Here is an 18,986-nt window from a genome sequence, read left to right on the forward strand (position 1 = left end):
ATAGTTGGGGAGAAACTACTACTCCCAAAGTGATGAGAATCTGTAATTTGCTATCCAAAAGTGTGGTGGATGCTGGGACAGTGAGTAAATTTGAGGAGGAGTTAGACAGATTTGTAATTTGAATGGTTTGAAGTGTTCTGGAAAGAAGGCAGGAAAAAGGGGCTGAAGAGCATATCAGCCATGATTGAATGGCAGAGCAGACTCTTTGGGCTGAATAGCCTAATTCTGTTCCAATATCTTATGAACATATATCTAAATGAATAAAGGAAAAGAACACACATCACAGTAATATGATTGTATTCCATGAGTGCTATGGGGAACTGAGTTCTACTGAGCTGCACACAAGGGGAGGTTGTCACCTGCCTCTGACCTAATACATCTTAAACATTCGTGCCAAATTGGTGCAAATTGTACATCAAAACACAATAGCATGAAAAAAAAAACTTCCTCTTGTAACATCTATGCACAGCTTAATACCTTGATTCACAAATATTGACCTTATGTCTGTGAAGAACTAGGGTCGACTTTTGGCCAAAAATAGGGGGTCAACTTCTACATGTGATTGACTTTTACTGTACTATATATAGTACTTAATAAAAATATGACTGGGTAGCTTTAGGTGTTGACCAGTGTTACGAAGGAGAAGTGAAGGGAGAGGAGTTTGGGAAGTTTCTGCAACAAACAAAACCTGTTGTTTCATGAGCTTAGTTTTGGCTGCATTAATTAGGTTTAGAGGATCCTTCTGGTAGGCTGTGTCCACCAATTGAAAAAAGCTTTAGGAAAGGATTCATAGATGCCTTGTAGCTACTAGAAATCGGTGAGTTCCAAGGCAGCTGTTGCTGTCTTAGACCATGCTAATTCAAAACTTTGTCTCATCGCCTCACTGGGGATGACTACCCACAATTTGGGTAGCTCTGAGATGGTATTTTGATTTAGTAACTAAAATTTTTATGGAAGAAATATCTATTGGTTATTTGTTTCCTTTTACAATTATTGCACTGCTACATTAGCCCATCAAGTAAGACTGCATGTACATACAGGAGATTCTGGATCTATGAGTGTCAGTGTAGGAACATTCATACTTATGAACACAATCCTATGTATAGGGGTTTAATTTTAAAGACCCATATACAAATGTTTCCTGTATTTACGAATGGTTGTTTTATATCGTCCTGCGTGGGTGTTCCGACTTGGGTGCAAATTAACTTTTCCCCCAGGTTCTGCTTGTACACCCTAACTTTAGTAGACTTTGTGTGAATGAAGAACTCTACTAGTTTTGACTTGTTATTTGAATAAAGTGCTATAATGGAATTGCATACTCAATTCATTTGTAAATTCTGGAAAGAAAATTGTTTTGTTTGAGTTTAATTCAAATTATTCCTGCTGATCTGACCACTCTTGTGTTGAACAGCTTCAAATCTTCTTTTCAAGCAAACTCAAGTTAGCAGGAATAAAAGCAAAGTCTGCCCAAGCCAAAAATCTGAAATGAAGGGAAGTGCTAGAAACATTGAAGAACTGGTAGCATCTGTGAGCAGATAGTCAATAATATTGAGTCCAAAATTGCACTTATCCAGTTTTATTCCAAGTTAACAGAATATGCTTTATTAAAAATCTCATCAAAATTCATACCCACAGTACAGCTATGTGACAATTTTACAGATGTTTGCATTTTGAGAAAAATCATAGTGAGCAACAATGAAAAGCTGCTAAATGTTATCTTCAGTTGCATATCTATCTTTGAGGTTATATGAAGCATTTCCATCAAAAGGAAGTAGTTAAATGATAACTTAAAAACTTGCACCTATTAAAAACATCTGGTTCATTCAAATTTTAAAAAAAAATTCTGCCATGTATCAGGAGCCTGTTGTGATAGCACTGTTGATTATTTGCTGTTGTGTTGAGGGTTTTTTTGAGGCTAATATGGATCCATTTTTAATTGAACTTGAAACATTTTAGAGTATGTAATGCTGTCTTCATGCATTGTTTCTATTCTCTTTACATAGTATGTGAGCAGTCTACAACTTTCTTTGCACATTAGTATGGGAAATTGAAATCAGCCAAATTATTCATTTTAATATGTAGATATGAATGCTTGATAACAAATACCTGGCAAGAAAAATTGTTTTGATTACCCCAAAATATGGTATTGGAATTGGTGTAGAATGAACATAGCAAGTAATGTTTCTGAAGTATAAATATGAATTAAATGCTTTTGTTTAATAATTTTAATATCTATTTATTTTGTTGTCATTGTCACTGTAACTGCTACCAGTTACAGTTGTCTTTGCCTCAACATTTGATGACCAAAAGGAAAAGGTGAAAGCATTTTTCCCCCATTATTTTGGATCTCCTTGGAAACATGTGAGTGCACATTGCTGTTTTGAAACCAGTTCAAAAGAGGTGTATGAGAGAATGGTCACGGGTGCTGTTCTTTCGATGCCACCTCTGTGATGATTTGGAGATGCCGGTGTTAGACTGGGGTGTACAAAGTTTAAAAATCACAACACCAGGTTATAGTCCAACAGCTAGTGTGTTTCCAATTAAACCTGTTGGACTATAACCTGGTGTTGTGTGATTTTTAACTTTGTACACCTCTCTGTGAGGATGTCTGGGTGCTAGGAACGGAGTTGAAAAGATACATGCTAAAAGTGATTTTACATAGACCCAAGAAATGGGATTCAGGAGTGTTTTGTCCAAAAATCCTTGCAAACAAGACAAGTTAATTAAGCACTCAATGTATTGGATCGTAGCCTTTTTAACGGCAATATGGAGTACAAAAGCCAGGAAGCTATGGTAAACCAGCATAATGTATTTAGATTTCATATGAAACTTGTGTTCAATTTTGGACAGCAGACTTTGGGAAATTGTCAAGGAAGGCTTTTGGAAAGGGTGTTGAGGCACTTTACCAGAATGGCTCCAGAGATGAGGTATCACATTAAAATGGTTAGGTTGGAGACGATGGGATTGTTCTCCTTGGAGCAGAGGCAGCCAGGAGGAGATGATAAATCTCAATGGAGCTAGAGAGAGTAAACAAAGAAACTGCTTCCAATGGTCACTAGCTGGAAGACTTATCTAGAGGCAAAAGAATGACCACTCTCTGGAAGCTTGACACCATCCAGGACAAAGCGGCCTGCTTGATTTGCAGCCACCAATGTAAACATTAACTCTGTCCACCACCAGTATACAGTGGGAGCATTTATAGCTGCAATACAGCAACTTAGCAAGGCTTCTTCAACAGTACTTTCAAAGCCTGCAACTTATACCACCTAGAAGCGCCAGGGCAGAAGATACATGGGAACATCACCAGTTGAAAATTCTCATTCAAGTGACAAACTATCCAGTCTTAGAACTCTTCCAGCAACACAGTAGCTGTCCCTACAGCCCATGGTCTCCAATGGTATAATAAGGTGACTCATCTCCACCTACTGACAGGCAGTTAGGTATTAGAAACTAATTCTGGTCTACTCAGTGAACCCCACTTTCCATTGAAGAATTTTGTTAAAAAAGTTACATGAGGAAAAACCTTTTACGGTTTGAATGTATTGCCTAATAAGATGGTGGATATAATAGCTGTCAAAGTGGAGTTAGCTAAATACAGAAAGTAAATATTGCTAGGATTTGGGAAGACAATGAGAATGAGGGAAATCAGGAGGGCACAAAGGGGACACAAATAGCTTTGGCAAATAGAGTTAAGGAGTTGTGGTTCTGTTCGCCAAGCTGGGGAATTTGTTTTGCAGACGTTTCGTCCCCTGTCTAGGTGACATCCTCAGTGCTTGGGAGCCTCCTGTGAAGCGCTTCTGTGATCCTTTCTCCGGCATTTGTAGAGGTTTGAATCTACCGCTTCCGGTTGTCAGTTCCAGCTGTCCGCTGCAGTGGTCGGTATATTGGGTCCAGGTCGATGTGCTTATTGATTTGAATCTGTGGATGAGTGCCATGCCTCTAGGAATTCCCTGGCTGTTCTCGGTTTGGCTTGTCCTATAATAGTAGTGTTGTCCCAGTCGAATTCATGTTGCTTGTCCTCTGCGTGTGTGGCTACTAAGGATAGCTGGTCGTGTCATTTCGTGGCTATGTAGCTCACCAACTAAGCACATCGACCTGGACCCAATATACCGACCACTGCAACGGACAGCTGGAACTGACAACCGGAAGCGGCAGATTCAAACCACTACAAATACCGGAGAAAAGATCACAGAAGCGCTTCACAGGAAGCTCCCAAGCACTTAGGATGTCACCTAGACATGGGACGAAATGTCTGCAACACAAATTCCCAGCTCGGCGAACAGAACCACAACAACGAGCACCCAAGCTACAAATCTTCTCACAAACTTTGAAGAGTTAAGGAAAATCCAAAGAGGTTTTACAAATACATTAAGGACAAAAGGATAACGAGGGAGAAAATAGGGCCCCTCAAAGATCAGCAAGGCGGCCTTTGTGTGGAGCCGCAGAAAATGGGGGATACTAAATGAGTATTTTGCATCTGTTTACTGTGGAAAAGGATTTGGAAGATATGGAAAGTAGCAAAATAGATGGTGACAACTTGCAAAATGACCATGTTACAGAGGAGGAAGTGCTGGATGTCTTGAAACGCATAAAAGTGGATAAATCTCCAGGACCTGATCAGGTGTACCCTAGAATCCTGTGGGAAGCCAGAGACGTGATTGCTGGGCCTCTTGCTGAGATATTTGTATCATCGATAGTCACGAGTGAGGTGCCAGAAGACTGGAAGTTGGCTAACATGGTGCCACTATTTAAGAAGGGTGGTAAGGAGAAGCCAGGGAACTATAGACCAGTGACCCAGATGTCGATGGTGGGCAAGTTGTTGAAGAGAATCCTGAGAGACAAGATGTACATGTATTTGCAAAGGCAAGGACTGATTTGGGATAGTCAGCATGGCTTTGTGCTTGGGAAATCATGTCTCACAAACTTGATTGAGTTTTTTGAAGAAGTAACAAAGAGCATTGAGGGCAGAGCAGTAGATGTGATGTATGTGGACATCAGTAAGGATTTCGATAAGGTTCCCCATGGGAGACTGGTTAGCAAGGTTAGATCTCTCCGAATGCAGGGAGAACTAGCCATTTGGATACAGAACTGGCTCAAAGGTAGAAGACAGAGAGTGGTGGTGGAGGGTTGTTTTTCAGACTGAAGGCCTGTGACCAGTGGAGTGCCACAAGGATCGGTGTTGGGTCCTCTACTTTTTGTCATTTACATAAATGATTTGGATGCGAGCATAAGAGGTACAGTAAGTAAGTTTGCAGATGACACCAAAATTGGAAGTGTAGTGGACAGCGAAGAGGGTTACTTCAGATTACACCAGGATCTGGACCAGATGGGCCACTGGGCTGAGAAGTGGCAGATGGAGTTTAATTCAGATAAATGTTGGGTGCTGCATTTTGGGAAAGCAAATCTTAATGGTGAGGTTCTAGGGAGTGTTGCTGAACAAAGTGCAGATCCATAGCTCCTTGAGAATGGAGTCGCAGATAGGTAGGATAGTGAAGAGGTTGTTTGGTTTGCTTTCTGTAATTGGTCAGAGTATTGAGTACAGGAGTTGGGAGGTCATGTTGTGGCTGTACAAGATATTGGTTAGGCCATTGTTGGAATATTGCGTGCAATTCTGGTCTCCTTCCTATCAGAAAGATGTTGTGCAACTTGAAAGGGTTCAGAAAAGATTTACAAGGATGTTGCCAGGGTTGGAGCTTTTGAGCTATAGGGAGAGGCTTAACAGGCTGGGGCTGTTTTCCCTGGAGCGTCTGAGGCTGAGGGTTGACTTTTTATAGAGGTTTATAAAATCATGAGGGGCATGGATAGGGTAAATAGACAAAGTTCTTTTCCCTGGGGTCAGGGAGTCCAGAACTAGAGGGCATAGGTTTAGAGTGAGAGGGGAAAGATATAAAAGAGACCTATGGGGCAACTTTTTCACGCAGAGGGTGGTATGTGTATGGAATGAGCTGCCAGAGGATGTGGTGGAGGCTGGTACAACCGCAACATTTAAGAGGCATTTTGATGGGTATATGAATATGAAGGGTTTGGAGGGATATGGGCCAGGTGCTGGCAGGTGCGACTAGATTGGGTTGGAATAGTTGGTTGGCATGGACGGGTTGGACCGAAGGGTCTGTTTCCATCCTGTATATCTCTATGACTCTATGAAAGTAACTGGATTGCTTTTAGAAAAAACTGGCAGAGTCAATAGACCAGATATTCTTTCCCTTTGTAATGCTGGGATCTCAGGAGTCGCCTGAAGTAAATAACCCAGTTGGTAGTTTTCGCTGAAGATGGTTGTAAATACTTCAGATTTCTCCTCTGTGCTGGGCTGTCCCATCTTAAAGCTTAAAGATATTTGTTGAGGCTCTGAGTTGGTTTTGTTGTTCTCTGCCATTTACGACTGAATGCAGCAGATCTGACTCCATTGGTTGTGGGATGTCGTAACCCTGCCTATTGCATGCACTTTCCACAGTTTCGAGAGTGTGGTGTTGGAAAAGGACAGCAGGTCAGGCAGCATCCAAGGAACAGGAGAATGAGGCTTGTGGGCCAGGTCGTGGGGGGGGGGAGCTTGAGAGATAAATGGGGAGGGTGGGGCGAAGGTAGCTAAGAATGTAGTAGGTAGATGAAGGTGGGGGAGAAGATGATAGGTCGGAGAAGAAGGTGGAATGGATAGATGGGAAAAATGATGGACAGGTCAAGAGGGCGGTGCCAGATTGGAAGCTTGGGACTGGGCTAAGATGGGGTAAAGGGAAATGAAACTGGTGAAATCCACATTTAATCTCATGTAGGGTCCCAAATGGAAGATGAGGTGTTCTTCCTGCAGGCATCAGATGGTTAGGGTTTGGCGATGTCCTTGGTGAAGTGGAGGGGGGGGGGGGGGGAACTTTGAAGCGTTCAGCCACGGGGTAGTGGGCTTGGTTAGTATCGGTGGCCCAGAGATGTTCTCTGAAATGTTCTGTATCCCCGATGTAGAGGAGACCATGTCGAGTGCAACAGAAACAGTAGATGACATTATTGGAGGTACAGGTAAATTTCTGTCAAATGTGGAAGGATTCTTTGGGGCCTTGGAGGGAGGTGTGGACACAGGTTTTGAACTTCCTGCGGTGGCAGGGGAAGATTCCAGGAGTGGCGGGGGGCTGGATCTGACCAGGGAATTGCAAAGGGAATGATCTCTCGAAGCGCTGATCGGAGTGGGGTTTGTTTGTCGGTGGCAGAAGTGGTGGAGGATGATGCGATGTATACTTCCTGCATCTCTACCCTTGAACCCCACTCTTCCCAACGCAACAAGGACAGAACCCCCCCCCAGTCCTCACCTTCCACCCCCACCAACCTCTGTGTGTGTGTGTGTGTGTATATATATCACATCATCCTCCATCACTTTCACCACCTACAAACAGACCCCATCACTACAACTTCCCCTCCCACTCCACCAAGGGCCTGCAGTTCCTGGGCCTCATCTACCACCCAGTGCCTGGAGGAAGAACATCTTCTGTCTTGGGACCCTGCAACCACATGGAATTAATGTGGATTTCATCACTTTCCTCATTTCCTCTCCCCCCATCTGCCGAACCAGAGGAAACAGCTTAAAAATACGGGGTAGACCATTTAGAACAGAAATGAGGAGAAACCTCAGAGGAATGGATAGAGTAGACAGTCAGAAACTTTTTCCCCGGGTACAACAGAGTGTTACAAGGGGACATAAATTTAAGGTGAAGGGTGGAAGGTATAGGGGCGATGTCAGGGGTGGGTTCTTTACCCAGAGAGTGGTGGGGGCATGGAATGCACTGCCTGTGGGAGTGGTAGAGTCAGAATCTTTGGTGACCTTTAAGCGGCAATTGGATAGGTACGTGGATGGGTGCTTAAGCTAGGACAAATGTTCGGCACAACATTGTGGGCCGAAGGGCCTGTTCTGTGCTGTATTGTTCTATGTTCTATGTAAACCTCTTCACCCAGAGAGTGGTGGCTGTGTAAATGCTCTGCCCCAGAGGGCAGTGGAGGCCCAGTCTCTGGATTCATTTAAGAAATAGTTGGATAGAGGTCTCCAGGATTGTGGAATCAAGGGTTATGGAGATAAGGCAGGAACAAGATACTGATTAAGGATGATCACCAATTATCATATTGAGTGGTAGTGCAGGCTCGAAGGGCAGAATGGCCTACTCCTGCACCTATTGTCTATTGTCACCTTATCCCAGTCCCAAGCCTCCAACTCAGTACCACGCTCTTGACCTGTCTTTTCCAAATATCCGCACCACCTTCGTCTCCGACCCATCACCTTATCCCCCACCTTCATCTACCTATTGCATTTTCATTTACCTTTCCCCACCCCCCTCCCATTTATATCTCGGCCCCCCCAGCCCACAAGCCTCATTCATAATGAAGGGCTTATGCCCGAAATGACAATTCTCCTGCTTGGATACTGCCTGACTGCTGTGCTTTTCCAGCATCACAATCTACTCTGGTCTCCAGCCTCTGCAGTCCTCATTTTCTCCTAATTTTCCACAGTTTGGCATGCAGGTAGTTCTGTTATACTTTCATGTTCTGAATTTTTTTTTTACTTAGTGCTGGTCCAGGCATGCCGTCCTGTACACATTGAATCCAGAATTAGCCCCTTGGTGTGATGGTACTAGTAGAGTGGAGTATAGGCCTGCTTGCCAATTAGTACTGAGTAGTGCTGCTGCTAATGGCTGGCAGCATCTTGTATCTGGTCTCTATTTGCTAGATCTGTTTGAAATTTGCTATGTTTAGCAGAGGTAGTGCTACATAACACAATTGTTGCAGTGTTCAATACTGTCGTTACAGCCATGGACATATGCAGCTCCTAAAGGTTGATTGGTGAGGGTAAGATAATGTAGGTTTTGTCTCTTTGGTTTCCTTAATGCACATGGCAGACCCGGTCTAACAGCCATGTCCTTTACGATTGCCAACTTGGTGTTACGTTGAAGTCTTCCATCCAAAGTTCATTCTGCTGCCCTTTTTTTTTTTTTGCCTTCCATTCTTCTTTCAGGTGGTGTTCAGCATGGATTCAACATAGCTACACATTCTCCTAAACTGACCATTATAAACTCTTTTAACTGTCCAACTGTTTTTCTAGGTAAAAACAATGACTGCAGATGCTGGAAACCAGATTCTGGATTAGAGTGGTGCTGGAAAAGCGCAGCAGTTCAGGCAGCATCCGAGGAGCAGGGAAATCGACGTTTCTGGCAAAATCCCTTCATCAGGAATACAGCTGTTTTCCTGATGAAGGGCTTTTGCCCGAAACATCGATTTCCCTGCTCCTCGGATGCTGCCTGAACTGCTGTGCTTTACCAGCACCACTCTAATCCCCAACTGTTTTTCTCTCCTCTATTCTCCTGATCTTCTACATTTTTTAAAAAAAACTTTTTCCTAGCTATCATCAGCTCTGAAGAAGGATCACTGGACCCAAAACGTTAACTCTGATTTCTTTCCACAGATGCTGCCAGACCTGCTGAGATTTTCCAGCAATTTCTGTTTTTGCAACTTTTTTTTTTCTATTTTGGCTTGATAAATGTTGCTGGAGAACTGAATAAAAAAATTTGCCAGTTTTTTTATGGTCATCTAATCTGATTATTTCCTTTGTCCTGAATCAGACAAATGCCTTTGACTACTGTTTCACTCCTTCATGTACAGCTTACAACTCAAGTGGTATGATTTGGCAGTATTTACTGTATATGTGAGTTGGTGCATCAACTATTTGTTTTAATTCATGCAGATTGTGTAATGTATGAAACATACATATGTAATTACTTACAATATCTGAAAGTCAAAGAAGGCATAGCCTTCCATTAATGAATAATTACTGCTTCGAAAGATTATTTTAGTAAATTCAGTTGGCAGCAATCAAAAGATTTTACTTTGTTTCTAACCCCCTTCTAAAGAAGCTTTGTTCACTTTTTTGTTTTATCCTATTACTACCAGCTTATTCGGTCAGAATCGTAAAATTAAACATTAGTTAGGTGTGTTCTAGGCATATGATTTAATGACTTTATGCATTCCAACAAACAAACCCACCATACCAGTTAAGGTAGTTACTGCTGAAACTCTTGATTGCACCACATTGCTGAGGAAAAGGTACAGGAAGTGCTAAAGTACAATACTTAAAAGGCAGTAGAAAATTGGGAAATTTGCTCAGTTGTATTGCAAGCATGTAATATAACTGAAGAATGAGTTAGTCACAGCATAAATTCTTACTGTGGCATATGACAGTATGTCTAGTTTGTTTATACTAATGCTGATATTTCCTTTGTGAAAGCAACAAGGATTCATCACAGTTTAAACAAAATTATCTGAAGGTTAACATTTTAGATGTGGCATGAAACAAATTGCCTTGTCATTCAGTGGTTTAGATGCATTCAGTAGTTAAGTAATCTAAGATTGAAATGGGGCACAAGTCATCTTGCTCAACTGCTCTATTACCTTCCTGATTGTGGGCAGCTACTTAAGACAATTTTTTGTCTAATCTACCTTTTTATGCAACTCTTTTAAAATAACATAAATTTTCTCTCTCTCTCTCTCTCTCTAGTGGTTCAACAGCTCCTTTCAGCACACTTTTATGGAGTTTGTGAGAAACAGCAGTGGCTATTGCCCAGCACAACATAGCATCTTCTCAGACAAGTAAATTTGAGCAAGAACTTGAAGACCACCACTTTGGATTAACCATCAGAACTTTATTTTTGGCAAGAATAGGAGAAATAACAGACTTGGCCTGTTCAGTATCTCCAGTTGTGTTCCTACTGCCTTGAAATGCATCTCCAAATGGGGTGACTGAACTGCTGAGTTTAGAATTATACATGGTTTGAAGGAGAGTGCATAACAAGTGAACAAAGGAGGCTGATTTGAGAAGTTTCAAAGAAGAATATTTCCTTGCTGCAGTAAGAAACATACAATCCTATGAAGACTGTGCGCATGTATTAACTTGGAGAGATTGGGATCATATACTGACCTTGTACTAATACTTCTTTGTGCCGCTGATTCTGACCCCCCATGGCTCGGATAAATCGCCCTGCGCCCGTGGAAGTTAGTTACAAGCACATGAGGTTTCTCATTACCCACAATCCTACAAATGCTACACTGAGTGCATTTATAGAGGTGAGTCTTGAAGTGCTAAACATGTTTACAACATTCAAAGTATGCCGATGGGTCAAATTATGACTCTGATTGTGGTTGCATGAAGAATGATTGCATGACCAGAACATTTGGCTCCCACCAATGCATACTTAAGGTAGTGCCTTTTTGCTAACCCCAAAATGGAGTTTGAGTGATTTCTGTTTGGATTTTGTGTATTAATGGTTTCCTAGGATTAAAAATAATGACCAAATAGCTGTGCATCATTATTAACATCGATAATTACAAATCTATTGCAGCGCAGGAAACAAATGCTTATCTTTCTCTTGCACAAACTGATTCCGTTCCCCTCCTTTAAAACCACAACAGTCCATAAGGTACACCAGCAGTGACGTTAGGCAGGGAGTTCCAGGTGATACTGAAGGAATGGTGGTGTAGGATTATGTCATGATGGTACATATTTGGGAGTAAAACGTGCAGATGATGGTGTTCCTGTGCACCTGCTGCCCTTATCCTTCTAGGTGGTAAAATTCACAGATTTGGAAGGTGGTGTTTAGGATGCAGAACTCTAATATGGAGGGAGTAAATCTTGAAGGTGTTAAATGGGTATTTTCAAGTGGGCATGAGGGACGGAGGTATGTAACTACTGAATTCCTAACCTTGGGCTTGCTCTTATAACTGTAGTGCTTATATGGTTAGTCCAGTTCAGGTTTTGTTCAAGATGTTGAATCTCAAACGTTTGTGAAAGTGTGTAATTAAGGAGGCAAAAGAAAAGTTGGCCTTGAATGTAAGAGTAATGGAGTACAGATGTTGGGAAATCTTACTACAACTGTACAGGCCGTAGATGTGATCACACCTTAAGTACTACATGCTGGTTAAGCCTTCTTGCTTAAGGGGTATATTTATGTTAGAGGCAGTTCGGAAGAGATTTGGTAGTTTGATACCCAGGTTGAAAGTCACTTGCCTTTGAGGAAAAGTTGGGCCGGTTGTGCTGATACTCATTGGAGTTGAGCAGAATGAAAGGTATATCTTTTCGGAGGATTCTTGAGCTCGGTTACGTAGTTGTAGAATAAGGAATCCGTTATTTAAAATGGAAATAAAGAGCAACGTCAGCTCAGTTGTGAACCTTTGGAATTCTCTGTTCCAGGTAGCTGTGACAGCTGAACCATGAAATCTATTTATTGCCACAGTGGACAGATTTTGAAACATAGGGGAATCTATGGCTATGGGGAATAGACAGAAAAGTGGAACTGAGGCCAGAATCAGATCTGCAATTATGTTATTGAATGTCAGAACAGGTTCAAGATGCCTTATGTTCTATCTACTCTTTCTCTTGTTTCTTCAGTTCTTAATGTCTAGTCCCCAGATGAAGACTTTGCTTCTGACATTTATCACAATGAGCAATAAATGCTGCCTAGCCAGTGATGCCCTCATCCCGTGAATGAATTTTTTAAAAGTTTAAACTAATATTTAATGTGAAGCTCTCAAGTTACTGAAAAGTATAGCAATTTGCGTTGTCTTACTCTGAATTGAAGCATCTTGCACTCCTTCATCCTCAACCTTCATAAGTTCAAAACATGCATATGTTGGGTCCCTTGCTATTTTGTGGTTTAAATGAATGACTTGGAGTCTAATGTAGGAGGGTTGATGAGCCAGTTCATGGATGACACAAAAATTGGCGCGATAGTAAATAGTGAGGATAACCTTTGTAAGAGGATACAGATGATCAGTGGCAAATGGAATTCAGTCTGGATAAATGTAGTCACAGCTTGAGTATTTGTGCATTTCTGGAATCCAAGTTGTAGGAGGGATGTGATAGTACTGAAGTGAGTGCAAATCTTCCCTAGGCTGGAGAGTCTGTTATGAAGAGAGATTGAACAAACTGGGGTTGTTTTCCCTGCAGCAGAGGAGATTGAGAGGGTACACAGTTAAGATGTATAAAATTGAGGGGCATGGGTATACAGGAAGACACTATTCAGTGACTTGGGGTGTAGGTTTAAGGTAAAGGGCAGAAGGTTTGGAGGAAATGTGAGGAAAAGATATTTTTCACCCAGAAAGTGGTTAGAATCTAGAGCCTACTGTCTGGAAAAGGCAGACACACTCATAACATTTAAGAAACATTTATATGTGCACTCACAATGCCAAGGTATATAAGACCATGTGCTGGAAAATGGGATTAGAATAGATGGCTTTTGACTGGCATTGACATGACAGGCTGAAGGGCATTCTTCTGTGCTGTAGACCTGTCTGAGTATACACACAGAAATATGCAAGTAGAAGCCATTGGGTGTGTAATAGCTTAGTCTCCTTCACATCTGAAGGAGAAATAACTTTTGGGGTTTGGTCTTTAATTTGATTCTGTATAAATACGTCATGTGTAAAAATTATCACAATTCTGAGGTGGGGATAAACGGTTCCCGTAGAATAAAATAATGAATTCTGGATTAGTGGTGCTGGAAGAGCACAGCAGTTCAGGCAGCATCCAAGGAGCAGCGAAATAATGAATGTCCAGTAACCTAAAGTGAAATTTTAAACTTTTCTTGGAAGATGGAAAAGGGCTACCTTCAGATTCCAGATGCTTTCTTCTGAAATGATCCACTCAAAATTCATCAGGCATGATATCCTGATCTGCCCACAAATTGATTTCATCAGGTGTTACTATTGACACATTATCTGGTCCAATTTGAAACCATTTCTGTGATGCAGAGAGCTGTGCTAATGTAATAAATAATTCTATTCCTTAGTATTCTTTAACCAGTTCCTGTACTGCAATTCCAATCTGATTACATCAGAATACACTTACCAGGAACTTTGAACTGTAGATGATATGCTCATTTTAAATTGAAGCCATCTCCATTGAAGAAAGCAGAATTTTGAGCAAGTCTGACACTAAACCAATGACAGAGAGGCACAAGAGTTGTTTCTCATTTGTCGTCATAGGAAAATGGCAATAAGATTATTTTTGTGTAATGAAAATTTCTCAATTTTTGATTTTCAAAACCTTTATTGTTTTCTTAGAGTAAATGGAGAAAATGCCTGATTAAGTCCGAAGAAAATCTCTTTTTAAAGATAAAGAACTGAGGCAGGTTACAGTAGTGGAGGCATTTTTCCAAATGAAAGTAGTTTTGTTACGTCTACAAATGTAACATTTTATGAACAGGTGATCGTTCCATCTTTTGCAGATAGACAGCCTGTAGTTCAGAGTTTCATGAGCTCTCCAAACTAACCCTCAGAAGCCTAATGTAACCTACCAAATTTATTATAAGACAATTGGGTTTTAGTTATGGATCCCAAAGATGTTCACACAGTAATTCTAACTTTTTTGGATATTGACTGAAGACTAAAGCCAAGACTCAAGCATCATCCAACTTGAGACTCCTTGGAGGTTTAATCTTGGATCTGCTTCAATTCAATTTGCCACTTAAGCAATAATGCAGTTTCATCTCGGATTGAAAAATACTCTATACTGCAACATGAACCATTAACAGTTGAAAATATTTTTCGCACTTACAATTTTGGAAGTTTGCTATACTTTGACACTAATCATACATGTGCTCAGACCTTTGAGTAAAGGCGTTAGGGCACGAATTGACGTTGATGAGGCCTCTTGAGTACTGTGTGAAATTCTGATCGTTCTGCTATAGGAAGATTTATCATGAAATTGTAGAGGTTTTGAGAAAAGAATTACCAGGATGTTGCCAGGAATTTGAGTTATAAGATTAGACTGGCTAGGTTGGGACTTTTCTCACTGGAGCGTAGGAGGTTGAGGGGTGACCTTCTAGAGATTTATAAAATCATGAGGGGCAGAAATAAGGTGAGTAGCAAGTGTCTTTTCTCTAAGGTGAGGAGTTCAAAACTACAGAACATAGTTTTAAGGTGAGAGGAGAAAGTTTTACAAAGGACATAAGGGGCAACATTTTCATGAGGGTGGTTCGTCTCTGGGATGTGCTGCCAGAGGAAGTAGTGGATGCAGGTACAGTTACAACATTTAAAAGACATTTTGGTAACTACATGAATAGGAAAGGTTTGGAGAGACATGGGCTAAATACAGGCAAGTGGGACTAGTTTAATTTGGGAATATGATCAGAGTGGACTAGTTGAACCAAAGAGTTTGTTTCCATGCTAAGTGACTCTGACTCTGTATAGCTATAGTCAGTAAGAATACTGTGAAGTGGCTTCAAATTTGAGTAATATAGATTGCCAAGCTAAATGGGATGGTGCAGCTTAGAGCTAGTGCGATGCTCAGTTTTATGGTAATTGTGATAGTTGGTGCATTGTTGGCTGTTTTCTCCAATGTCAGTCCCAAAAATTGAGAATTGAAGGCTAATTTAAAAAGATATCAGTCTGAGTTGTTACAGCATAAAATGAGGCCCTTCAATTCATCGTGCCCATATCATTCTTCCAAAATCAATCAATTCTAATCCCAATTTTCAGCACTTATCCTGTAAATTTATAAGGTATGGCATATGAAGCGTTCATCTACATCGTTCTTCAGTATTTAGAGGGTTCACATCTCTTAAAGATGATGACAACTGAGCTGTTTATTCTCATCAGTCAAGTTTTGCTCATTTGAATGATCCAACTTCCTAAGTTGGACAGCTGTTGCAGATTGCATTAGAAATTCATTTTGTTCATTAATATCAGGTTGAATGTTAAGATTTTGTCCTCCAGCCCAGCTTATTTGATGGAAATGTATTCCATATACCCACAAACCTCTAGGTTTAACAAACATCCTTCAAATGCTGTCTAAATTTCCCTAACTTAAGGAGCCCATTGTTATCTGAAGGAAGTAATGGTTTAGTTTTGACAAGCATTACAGAATAAAAAATTGTACACTTTTTCTTAAATATTGAAATACAGAAGAAAAATTAAACTTGAACATTAGGTAAATGCCGCACAGAGATCTTAGAGGAAAAACGAGGAGGGAAATAACATTGTCCAAAAGGACATTGACAAGTTTGTGGAGTGAGCAGATAAGGTCCAATGCAGAGAAGTGTGAGATAATGCACCTTGGTTGGAAGAACAATGAAAGACAACATAAAGTAAGGGTACGGTTATAAAGGGAGTGCAGTTGCAGAAGAATCTGGGTGCACAGATCATTGAAGGTGGCAGAATAGGTGGAGAGGACTGTAAATAAAGCATGCAGTGTTCTCCGCTTTATAAATAGGAACATAAGAGTACAAGGAGGTGTTGTTATACAAGACACTTGTTAGACTTCAACTGTATTCCGTTCAGTTATGGGTTCCGCACTTTAAGAAAGATGAGAATGCATTGAAAAGAGTACAGAAACAATTAACTAAAGTTTCTCACACGAGGAAGCATTTTAGTAATGAGGATAGATTCATAAAGTTGGGACTGCTCTCATGGGAGAAAAGAAGGCTGAGAGGAGATACAAAGAGGTAAAAACAATGACTGCAGATGCTGGAAACCAGATTCTGGATCAGTGGTGCTGGAAGAGCACAGCAATTCAGGCAGCATCCGACGAGCAGCAAAATCGACGTTTCGGGCAAAAGCCCTTCATCAGGAATAAAGCTTTATTCCTGATGAAGGGCTTTTGCCCGAAACGTCGATTTTGCTGCTCGTCGGATGCTGCCTGAATTGCTGTGCTCTTCCAGCACCACTGATCCAGAATGAGAGGAGATCCAGTTGAGTTTTTCAAAATCATGAGTGAACTGAACAGAGATTGGATGAAGCAGTTTGCATTTGTAAAAGAAGCAATAATGAGAGAGATTTAAAGTGATGTGCAAACAAAGCAAGAGTGATAATAGAAAAAAAATTCTTTCACATAGCAATTGGTATACCCCAACAAATTGTAAAGGCAGATTGGATTGAGCCATTCAAGAGATCAGTGGATTTTTTGGATATTGATGGTGTGCAGAGATATGGGGTTGGGGGAGAAGCAGGAAATTGACACGAGATCATACAGCTTGTGCAGGCAATGATTTCCTTCTACACTCTTTTTAATGATTGTAAGATTCTGTGAAGCCTCTTGGTTTACCATAGTTTACTAGAAAAGTAGCAGAATCATTGCTAAAGGGTTCCAAATACTGTGTACACTCGTGTAAAAGTCAAATCTTTTCGACTTTTTAAAGGCTCAATTTATAAGGTCGCCTTGCAGGGGGTACTAGTTTTGAGGGGTTGAAATTCATGCTGCAGTTCGAAATACTATATTATTAGCAGAAGTCGATTTGATTGCTCAACTAATCCCAGGTAAAGAAGAAAAACACAATGAATTACAAAAAAGTAATTACCGGATGAAAGCAAGAGAAACAATGAATTACTGGTAGTAAATTTTATTTATACAGTCTATTTGAAAATTTTAATGTCAAAGATTCATTGAAATCCTGCAAAATCACACTGTTCAAAATAGTCATGGCCTGGTATAATGGCACCCTTTTAAAATGAAACATTTATTAAATTCTGCATGTGTAAACTTCTTGAACTTTCCTGCCAAATTCTTCAGTTTCCCTCCCATTTACACACTTGTGTAATGAACATCAGCAACATTAACCAATTTGTCAAAAAATTGAAGATGTGTAGCTAATATATCTCTCTTTTTTTAAATTCAGATCTAATGGCTCAATTAAAATGATTAGCTTTTTAACGATGTTAACTTTTGGATGTATAGTGAGCAAAGTACGATAAGTACTGATAGAATTAGTACCAGTCTGAATGAATGAATCAGAACGTGCTGTGGTAAACCAAGTGGGCTAAATACAGTTATGAATGAGTAGAGATGTAATATAGTAAATAGCGATGAGCAGAGTTGCTGGTATGAATGAGTGAATGCGATTTCATTGAAGTGAGTTAATGGTTGTAAGAGGTTTATAATGTGATATAGTAGAGTCAGTGTTTACATGGGATATATGGAAGATACAAATAGTTTTGGCCAAAAGTAAGGGGTCGACTTTTATGCAAGATCGACTTTTACACGAATAAAAGTAGTAAATTTGGGGGAATAATTATTTTCGAGGAGTATTTCTGTTGCACCAACTAGGTTTTCTTTCCCTTATCACTGCTCAGTGTCTGTCTTTTGTAGTGTTGCAGGAACCTGAGAGCAGGGCCTTCTGATCATGAGTCGCTTAACAACATTGATTTAACTAATGTCAGTGACAAACTGCAAACTTAGTGTTTTAGGGTCAATTATAGGGCAGACCTGCATGCACATTGCAGCAGATAGCTGGTTCTAATATGTATCTTTTTATAAAGAAGTATGCTATACAAAATTAAGATTATTGTGCTGAACCTTTATAAATTACTGGTGAAGCCTCGGCTGAAATATTGCCTATCAATTCTAGATATTACTCTATAGGAAGGACGTCAAGGTTTTAGAGACTGCACCAAGGAGATGCACTAGGATTTTACCAGAGATTAAAAGCATCAGTCACGCAGGGAGCTTAGAGATGCTGGGAAACATTTGGACTTGGAACAGACAAGGCTGAAGGGAAATTTACTGAAGTCATGAAAAAATTGAAATAAATGAGAAGATTTAGTTTCCATTGCCAATAAGGTTGATGATTGGAACTGTATTACCTATGGAAACATAGAAACAAATTTATAAGTAATTTTTCAGAAATAAAATAAATGTACTCGAGAAAAGGAAAATATTTTATGGTTGTGGGAGCAAGGATGTGAAACCTAGGATCGCTTTTTCAATGAGTTGAAATTGACGGAATGGACTAAATGACCATTTTCTGTGCTATGGTATCAATGTTAACATTTGCTGCTGTTGGCTATTAAAATCTCCAGGTTTAAATTGTTGAAGTCAGTAGGCTTAACAGGTATTTGAGCCTGACAACAATTACTTGACAACAATTACTTGCTTCATGTCATTCCAAAGCACTTCACAGATACCTTTCGAACAAAATAAAAGAAGGAACTTGATGAAATGACGGGAGACTAAGAAAGTAAATCTTGAGTGCCTT

General features: G+C 40.3%; 1 protein-coding gene across 12 annotated transcripts in view; it reads left to right on the forward strand.

Moving 5' to 3' along the window:
* The window catches only part of LOC122548896 (protein tyrosine phosphatase type IVA 3-like), a 154,966-nt gene that overhangs the window by 111,489 nt on the left and 24,491 nt on the right, over positions 1-18,986 (forward strand). For all 12 annotated transcript variants that reach the window (XM_043687826.2, XM_043687827.2, XM_043687836.2 and 9 more), the window contains one exon: positions 10,520-11,085. In XM_043687826.2, coding sequence (XP_043543761.1) covers positions 10,981-11,085 — 105 coding nt within the window. In that variant the 5' untranslated portion in view covers positions 10,520-10,980. The remainder of the gene's footprint in view (positions 1-10,519; positions 11,086-18,986) is intronic.

Source organism: Chiloscyllium plagiosum, unplaced genomic scaffold, assembly GCF_037043375.1.
Source record: "Chiloscyllium plagiosum isolate Xiang-an unplaced genomic scaffold, Cpla_swu_hap1 HiC_scaffold_4, whole genome shotgun sequence".
In the NCBI taxonomy this organism is placed as follows: domain Eukaryota; kingdom Metazoa; phylum Chordata; class Chondrichthyes; order Orectolobiformes; family Hemiscylliidae; genus Chiloscyllium; species Chiloscyllium plagiosum.